Source organism: Coturnix japonica, chromosome 2 (genome assembly GCF_054131305.1).
Source record: "Coturnix japonica strain WE chromosome 2, WE-NBRP24, whole genome shotgun sequence".
Lineage (NCBI taxonomy): Eukaryota > Metazoa > Chordata > Aves > Galliformes > Phasianidae > Coturnix > Coturnix japonica.
This window is the reverse complement of record NC_140664.1, coordinates 17,584,803-17,594,700: the sequence shown is the minus strand read 5'-3', so window position 1 is coordinate 17,594,700 and position 9,898 is coordinate 17,584,803. Positions and strand designations below refer to the sequence as shown.

At 39.0% G+C, this 9,898-nt stretch overlaps 1 protein-coding gene across 1 annotated transcript in view; it reads right to left on the bottom strand.

Annotated features, from left to right (window-relative positions):
• Positions 1-4,640: 4,640 nt before the first annotated feature.
• LRP12 (LDL receptor related protein 12) overlaps positions 4,641-9,898 on the bottom strand; it is a 47,510-nt gene continuing 42,252 nt past the window's right edge. Inside the window, exons 6-7 of the mRNA XM_015856031.3 lie at positions 9,713-9,845; positions 4,641-7,844 (exon numbers count right to left, since the gene is read on the bottom strand). Coding sequence (XP_015711517.3) covers positions 6,981-7,844; positions 9,713-9,845 — 997 coding nt within the window. The 3' untranslated portion in view covers positions 4,641-6,980. The remainder of the gene's footprint in view (positions 7,845-9,712; positions 9,846-9,898) is intronic.

The following is a 9,898-nucleotide window of genomic DNA, read 5'->3' as shown; positions in this document are numbered from 1 at the left end:
GAGCCTGGGCCGGGAGAGAGAGATGGGAAGGTAACAGCAAAGGGATTAGGAAACGATCTGAAAACTTGGCCTAAAATAAAAGGGGAGAATCACTTTGTAGTTTTTTATAAATACTGTTACTACTTTATAGTCTGTTTTGCTTTCCATCTCCTGTTTTGTGCAGACAGGCAGTGCATCACCCCAGTGCAGCGTTCGGTGCCCTTTGGTTCAGCTGGCAGTTCACCCCCCCTGCCCTCAGCACAGGGCTCTGCTGTATGATCAGCCAGATGAAGAAAGCGGCAGACAGACCCCAGAGGAGGTTGAATTGCGGTTCTCTAAGGCAGAAGCTGTGAATATTAGAGAATGACAATAGAAAAGAGGCCCAGGTGGGCACAGAAATGGGGTGACAGGGGTCTGTAACTTTGGATCTCTGCTACTGCTGAAAGAACAAACCCATTTTTCCCCACACACAGATGGGCAACTGAATAACTGGGCTGCAAGGGGCCTGAGGTGGGAGCCTCTCAGCTATAGAAGTTTTGCTTTGTGTAAATGAAGTGACATCTGTCATGCCAGGAGAGAGGGCTGCAAAGGCAAGAGGCGTGTTGGTAGGTTGCAGCGGTCAAACTCACATATACGCCCCAATGAATATTGAATGATTATGTCAACAAGTTAAGTATTTATTGGCATAACTTCATCCCGAATGTCCCAACTCAGTGCCCAAATCACCAACTGAAAATAGTCACTTTTTATTTCTCCTTTGCCAATGAATATTTAGCGATTTCCAGAAAATGAGTTTCCACATGACAGACCGGGATAATCATCTCCATTGCTCTGGGGTTAGTGATAGTGGTGCTATCTCTGCTTTGCTCAAATCCTTATTCCAGATGGAGCCAAGGTTGATTTGAAGTCAGGCCCACCACATCACATCGCTCTGTGGTGAGCTTCAAGACATTCTTTCTTAGTGCGTCTCGTGCAGGAATTAGCTGACATAACTAAAGACACCTAAAGGCATGGAATAGCATGGCTGCAAAGCCTACTTTTCTCTTTTTCTGAAAGGCATCAGTTTCGAGCTCCACTTCCCCTCATGAGATTTCTTCCTGGCTCTGTTTAGGCTTTGTAGATCCCACTCTTCAGTGTCTACATTTGTAACTTTGAGCCCAGCTCAGATCATCCCCCAAACTGGCAGGGTAATTGAGAGTGAAGGCCTTAATACTGTTGTGTGTAAGAGAACTGGATCTGTCCCACAGGTCGTTTTAAACACATTAAATAGATAATGACATTCTGTCTAAGCGGTTCTTTTATTTAGTCCATTTGGACAAACAAGATAATCTCACATCAACGGCATTTATGGAAATTTGGTAAATATTTAATATTTGAGAGCTCATCTGTCCCTGGGCAGAACGGTCTCAAATATCACTTGTGAGATAGAAATAATTCCTTTAATACTGCAGGAAGACAACTGGCCCCATATTCTTAGTTATTGCTGAGAACTTGATGCCACAACAAGGACTCCAGATCCTGATTAGCCATGTAACCTTCACTTACCCACAAAACATTTTACTCTTTCTGCCCTCTTCTTTGCACAGTTTAAAACAAATATTTATTCTGTAATCAGTGGCTGACTCTGCACTATACAGAGAGGTTTTCTATTAAGTAATGTTTACTCACCCTAAAATACCACATGGTAGTTCAGTCATAGAAGAGACATTACAGAAAGCCATCAATTGCAACCTTGAACTTAGCATCTTATGCTAATGCTTTTGTGGTCTGCAGCAAAGCTAATAATCCTGGAAATGTATATACATGGAAATTTCTCATTTCAGGTGACTATCATAGAAGCTTTATCAAAGAACCTTTTAAGTAACGTAGGAATTAACGCGATTTAAGATAAAGAACACTGAAGAAAATTCAGTCCATGTCTATTATCTACCGAAAGAAAATAATTCAGCAAATTAAGGAATAGGTTTGCAGGAAACAGATAACTGAGGTTTGGAACTTTCAGAAGACCAAGACAGGAGACATCTTCTATAGATCATTATGATGACATAAACAATTCAAAGTCTTCTGAGACATGTGCACTCTTCAGCACTTTCTTAATCCAACAGTTCTTGCTGGTATTGAGCTTTAAAATAATAATGATAATAAAAGAACAATGTATGTCAAAATACAGCAAATATGTGCCCTGGTGGCGCAGTGGTAGGAATGCCGCGTTGCAACACTGGAGGGCCTGCATTCAAATCCCCCCTGTGGCGCAAGTGGTAGAAGTGCCGCTCTGCTACACAGAGGCTTGAATCCTGGGGTTGGACTCGATGATCTCTAAGGTCCCTTCCAACCCGCACGAGACTATTACCTATTACCTATTATAAATGCAAACAGGAGGTTTTTGGACAAACTGCAAAGATGCTTTGAGAAGGAAACTAGAGACCGATGTTGAGCAGAGGAGAGGAAGTACAGCTCATCTATTATTAACTGTACTAACTGTATTTTCCATTTTTAACAGCTTTCCCCCACTGAAGGAAGACTGGATACAGCTTTTCAAAGCAAGAAAATTAACAAAAATGATACCACTGATTTTCAGTGCATTTTACCAACTGTTCTCAGTGAACTTTCTATACCTTGAGAAACACCAAAAGATTATTTCTCTGTTTCTGTTGACATACTTTAAGAAACAAGGATAACTGGCTACAAAGGTACAAATGGTACCACTCTGTGATACTGAAAGTCAATAAGGCTGTGACAGTCAGAGAATTCTGCTTCAAACTGAGACACCCAACCTTGCTAGGCCACATCTACAACATATCCCTACTTTGGTGGTGAGTGGTGAGGCCCTGGAAAAGGCTGCCCAGGGAGGTTGTGGATGCCCCATCCTTGGAGGTGTTCAAGGCCAGGTTGGACGGGGCCCTGGGCAACCTGATCTAATAAATAGTGGAAGTTTGGTGGCCCTGCCTGGCAGGGGAGCTGGAACTTCATGATCCTTCAGGTCCCTTCCAACCCGGGTCATTCTGTGATTCTGTGATTTGTGGATCTTTTCCTCACTTTTTTAAACAAGCTTCTTAACTTGTCCTTTGCATTTTGTTGAAGAAAACACCACTTGCTAGGAACATCTATTCTGATGTGTTTTGGGCTATGATTGCCTCCCACCTTTGCTCATCTCCATATACAGATACTTTGCAATTATTCCTTTAGACCCTCCAGTCAAAATACAGTGACTTACCTTTTCATAATATTTTCTTGCCTCCCCTCTTCCACCCCTTTCCCTCCAACAGAAGCACCACATGTGATCATAACACAGAATTCAAACAATGCAAGTGAAGTTCTTTCAGAGTTTACCTTTTCTGTTGACTTTGACAATGTGATGCGTTGGCAAAGTGAGAGATTTCTTCCAGTTTCTTTCAGAACATACCCCACATTCAGCCATTAAACTGTAGGTGATACCCAGGATGTCCTCAGTTACCATCTAGTTAGTTTCAGAAACTCACAGGAAAAGAGAGACAGCCAAATAAAGCAAACGATTTCCAAACCTCACTCATCACAGCTACAGGTTAATGATGTTGACTTAAGACAGACTGATGGAAAATGTGTGGCACTTCCACATGACTGCAGCAGTTTCACAGCACCAGGGGAACAAAACAGGCCAGAAAACATCTGCAAATGAAGCAAAACCTGATCCTAACAGGAAAACCTGTTGTTAGCTTTGATCTGCAGCATGTAGCATAAAGGCTCATTGAAAAGTATGGGCTCCTAATCTGAACTGTGATTCGCGTAGACTGAACCCCAGTTCCTGCTTTGACTTTTAGACAGGTAATAGAATCATAGAATTACCCAGGTCGGAAAAGACCTTTAAGATCATCAAGTCCAACCGCAGCCTAACCAGAGCCCTATCTCTAAAAACCATTCACTAAATCATATCCCTGAGCACCACATCCAAACAGCTCTTAAACACAACCAGGGATGGCGATTCAACCACCTCCCTGGGGAGCCTATTCCAGTACCTAACTACCCTTTCTGTGAAGAAGCTCTTCCTAATACCCAACCTAAACTTGCCCTGGCACAACTTGAGGCCATTTCCCCTCATCCTGTCACTTGTCACTAGTGAGAAGAGTCCTGCCCCACTCTCACTGTAGGAACACAGAGTAGAATAGAACACAGCATAGCAACTCATTGCCGTATTTTCTCCTGGAAATTATTCTGAAATAAGATCTATACGCAGTACTTGTTACTCTGTATTGAAGATGGATTTGGCTTTTATTAACACCAGAGGCTCAGTCAGTCCTCTTAATATTACAGTGCAAATCGCATCACCAAAAAGTGTGAGATGTGAAAAGAAACAATGATGAATTCCTTCCTTACCTAGAAGGTTTTACACGAGGAGAAAAAATCACTTCGCAATAACTTACATTTTTCAAAGCATTCAGTTAAATGTGATTTACAACAGAAAATAACTCCGCAGTGAATAATTCTGGATCTTCTTCAGTGTGTCCAAGCGCTGCAGCACATCTACATCGAAAGTCATTTAAACAAAATGCCAATTCAAGCAGCTCCAAAACAAAATTAACGTGACTTCAAGCATTCCCAGTTAAAAAGTAAATCCAATCAGTACTGCATAAATCAGAATCATCAATCCCTTTAAAATCACCATGAAATAAAATCACTGCAACAAATTCGCCTCATACAAATATGAATTTTATTTACAAATTTCCAAATTTCTCAATCAAATCCAACTTTTCAGTTTAACGTGTAGCATTTATCCTTTAAAACAAATTAAACATTGTATTCTACTTTACATTATGGAGACCATAGGTATATGCTAGGTGGGGCATTTCATGGAACCACTTTAGATCACTTTGTGTGTGTATATAACTACGGTATTCTATGAAGACTTCTTCAAAATGTATCTGCCTCAGTGACAAACATTTCCATAACCACTTTCTAATGATAATTAGGAAGCTTTAAAAACCCAGTATTTTATACCAGGACACACTGCTCGCGTGTATTTCAGAGTGTGTTATCGTATTCATATTGCAAAACTGCCTGCTCTATAAGCGACACCACTGAAATCAGACTAAAGATTACCCACAGATTTAGATATTATTCAATGTGAATAAAAATGGCCATTGATGACTTTTACTCAGGTATGTGTAACTATGGGCCAATCTGTACCTGAACTGGTACCAGTGTGATGTGATCCGTTCTGAAACTTGAAACCACGTGGGTTATTATAATAAAATCTTTTACAACTGTATTGCACATAAGTTCCTCGAAAGCACAAATCTACACAACCGTGTCCTGAACTCAGAATTTCCTACTACTCTTGGTGAGTTAAATCCACCAGATGGTAAAACTGTTTCTTTTTCTCATCCCTGTGCCTGTAAATGAAGAGAAGAGGGAGACGACAGATATATACACTTTTGAATCCATTCAGTTGTTGTTTTTTCTGCATGTGATTTGTACTTCAGAGATGAGGAGTTTTAAAAAGTAAAATAAAAAGCCAGACATGGATTTATCTTTAAAAGTACCTCAAAAACATAACAAAAATTCAATTTAATTTTGATACATATTAAAACATTTTAGTCAGTTCTGCCCGACAGCATAACACGACAGAAATGCACAAGACTTTAAACATGCTTTAAAATGACATTCAACAAAGTATTTAAAATTTAATAAATAGCATACAATCACACACAAATACATTTCATACTGGATCTTTAAGCCTACTAAAAACAGACTGGCAAAGAATAAATAAAACAGTAGTTGACATTTTTGTTTTTAAAGGTGTAGATTCTTGTTGTCAAGCCAGTAACCACATATTAACCTGCTTATCTCAAAATTGGAAGTTGTGAGCTTTTTTCCCACTCATCTGTTTTGCTCCAACATGAAGGGTCATTAAAAAAATACACGGAAAGGGAGTTATTTACTTTTTTTTAAACGACCAGTCTGCAACCAAGTAAACCAGTTTTTAAATACAATGAATAAATAGGGAATTAGTAAAGCAAATTCAATTGCAATAAAAATGCAACACCCCAAGAAAAGAGCCATGGAAATATATAGCCATTGCAATATTAGACAATAATAGTACTTAAAGTGATAGTGCTTGTGCACTAAGCTCATTTAGAGACCTTAATATGATTTTAGTGCAAATCCCTTGAGTCCAAACAAGCTTTATACCCTACAGTATTAGGGAAAGATCTACTACCAGTTGGAACTTACTCTGTAGTGTATTTGTACATATTGGATATTTAAAAAAACTAGCACGCATTAATATCTTCGGCCCTTTTTTACTTCAAATTAGAAAGACTAATGACTGGGGGCTTTACATACTACTTGGCTGTATCATATTATCGCTGTTTGGGAACGCCAGTGCTACAAAAGCTTTTGCCATCAGTTTACCTATTATATCTATCTAAAATTCACGAATCATTGCATTTTGTTCTGCTGAAAAAAAAAGAATGCTCCTGAAGAAATCTTCTCCTCCCTTTAAATAAGTTCACATTATAATGAAATTCAAGAATAGACAAAATGCTGTATAAACTCAAAGTACATATTTTGCATTAACAATCCTTACCAGCATTTAGTATATTAAGTTACAAGTATGTTGGCAATAATACAACAGAGTCAATTCCTAAAGGAAAACAATTCTGTACAAATTCACCTGTTAATATGGGGTTAAACAGGCAGTCTTGAGCGGCCACGTTTCTGTTCTGAACTACAGTACCAGGATAGACTAAATTTGAAACTAACCGGGATAACTTCAGTTTAAAGAGTAATCTCAGGTTATACTGGATACACACATTGTGTATTCAGAGCCATTAAATCCTTCACTCTAATAGTTCCATAAAGTCATCCAGTATAAGAAATGTTTAATCAACCACACAGGCTAAAATAGTTTTAACATAATGTTGTCCTGGACTTTTTAAAACTAAAAACTAGTTTTAACTGTGAAGTACAAAACAATGACAGATATTGCTCCAACTTGTACACAATCTTTCCTAAACAACCCGTACCTAGCAGAGTAATAATGCCTCATCGTCACTAGTTTCATTTTTCACTGTTGCTTCTAAGCAAGTGTCAGGTATCTGGGCAGTGTGTACGATGCCACAGCTCTCACAGGGGCCATCTCGATTGCATGACCTCACACCATGATGTGTTGCACTGTAAGGCTGTCTAAGCCCTGGTTCTTGATCTGAGCTGAGATCAAGCAGAGGTCTTGAACAGTCATTCACGTCAAAGTCTGATGCTACATCAGAGACCGGAATTAACATTTCAACATCATCATCCTCTTCTCTTCCACTTACCCCATTATCAAGCTGTCTCAAAGGACTTTGGTTCTGATTCACTGAGCTCGATCTCCCTAACGTAAAGCGTACCCAGCGTAAGCCTTGAGTCATACGACTTAGCGCGCTAGTGAGCTGGTGGCGTGCAGGACTCGTGCCTTGGGGCTCTATGCTCGTCACTTCTCTTCCACTATCTGTGTTACCACCACCACCGCTCTGGGCAGAGGAACTCCCACATGCCCCCACTGTTGCTTCTATTGCTGTTGCAGGTGGGACTTTCTGAGGCAAGGTAGCAGCAACGCCACCAACTGCTCCTGCTGTGTCTCTTCTTTCATTTTCTGTATCTGTATCATCAGATTCAACTGAAAATAGGCTTCTGTGAGTATTACTTCTTTCAGCTTCTCTGCTAGTACTTTGGCTAGCAACATCATCTCCATCTGCTGAGACCAACGCCAGCGATCCTGAATGACGTGACCTTGCAAAATTAAAAATTCGATTCCAAATGTTACTCGATCTGCCAGCAATAGGAAGTCTGATGGAGGTAAATCCAAGCTGAGATCGCACTGCCAGTCTCAGGTTTTCCAGAACTGAAGCCTAAATGAAAAGACAAACAACAATGAAGTGTTGACAATATTCTGGCACCAATCTAACAAAAGAATGATGACAACTATTGTGCCAAGCTACGCATTATCAGCAAGGTTAAAGGTAAAGTCTTGAATATTAAAAAAAGATTGATTCTTTACTATTAAAGATCTGGTGTGTGTAGCAAAAGGCTATTTGAAACAAAGCAGGTTTGAAAGATGCCCAGGGTGTCTTGAGAAAAAAACGCTAGGCCTGGGGAATTAAAAAGGAAATATGTTCAGAAGAAAAAGGGGAATAAAAAAATCAGTGAAGTATGGAAGGTTCATTTTTGCCCAAATCAAGGACCTCTAAAAAAAAGAACTGAAAGGAGATACACTGTAACCTTCATATGCAATGCTGGTAACAGAAAAGTAGAGCCTCAGATTCAGTGCAGAAGGTACATCTGTTACACACAATGTCACAGGAAGGTAGAGTAATCACTGTAGCCTTCCGAGTACACTAATATGCCTCAAAAAGTTTGGGATTTAAAGAAGACATTTTTCAGCATCTCCCTAAGATTTAACAGAGGTGACTATTTGTTACTAACACAGGACTGCTTAATGTAGAGATTAAATTAAATGCACCTCCAACAGAGATGCCTGTACTTAGCTCTTTCTTCCCCATTGGTGCATACTTAGTTACAAAATATCCCCAGTACAGATACTTATGTTTTCAAGGCCTCAAGTCTGAAATACTGGTCTTCATACTGGAAATTTACTAACATTCTTTCATTGTTCAAAACCATTCTACATGCATCAGTATTTTTATGGATGATGAAACTATGGTAACATTGGAAAACTAAGAAATCACTATGATTTGATGTGTGTCAAAACATGTAGACTACTACTCTACAAAATCATTTGTGATAGATTACAATCCCCAGTTTCTACCACCCAACCAAGAGGTGGAGTAATAGGAAATGTGCTGTAGGGTAATGCAATCTAGCATTGAAGAAGTTTTGAATAAAAATATTCAGATCATATAGATGGAGTAAGAATTAAAATGTATGTGTGAAACGAAGATATGATTAGAAAAGCAAAGAGGATGGCATGTGTCTTCATTAGTGGGAATTCAGTAAAACCACGACAGTTTCTCAAGATACCTCATAAAAATAATTAATTACAAAATAGTATGGTCTACAACTGTAATAGAAGACAAAAAAGTCAGTCATGTGATGCAAAAACAGAGGACAGAGGGTAAGGAGGAAAAAGATATGATCACTCTCAGCCCAGAGCTGTCAAAAGGCAAACAGAACAGCACGTGGTCAACAGTCACAAAGAACACAGTACTTTGTGAAGACATCGTGACTGGTGTTATCTTAAGCTCTTTACCATTCTTGGACGACTATTTGGTTTCAAACATTCTACTTGTGAACTGAATGCATCAAAGTAAACATCTATGGCAAAGTGTAATGAAATCAGTTCCATTTAAAACAGAAAAAAAATCCTCCACTTATGGTGTAGAAATGATTCTTCTTACAGGCTCACCGACACAAGCCAACAGTAAACTCTACTGTAATAAATGCAACACACAAAAACAACTCAAGTAGAGCATTATAGGAGTATTTACAACAGACTGTTTTAACCAAAAGCCAGTTTAAAAAGAATATATATATACTAAAGCTGACAGTTGTTTCAATAGAAATTTAGAAATGCCTGTAAAGTAAACCATGTGGTGCTGCCATACTGTGATTTTGTCCAATAGCTGATCTTTAGTAGAACAGTATCGGTGTAAAAGGAAGAAAAGGAAATATTATGAAACAGAACAAAGCACGTGGAAGCCAAAGAGTGTGATTTTGTGTTGCTAATTTTAATGAGTCTGCCTGCTTTTTAGAATCTTACCTGGTTTGGTGAACAAACTGGAAAATCTTCAACTGGTGGGATTAAGCCCTGGGCAATTAACTGTCCATAAGATGGAGGAGCTTCTCTTCTTAACAGTTCAGCCTCAACCCTTGACAAATGAGTTTCAAATGATCTTTCAAAGAGAAAAGAGATTTCTTAATACATAAGATTATGATGAATGTTTAA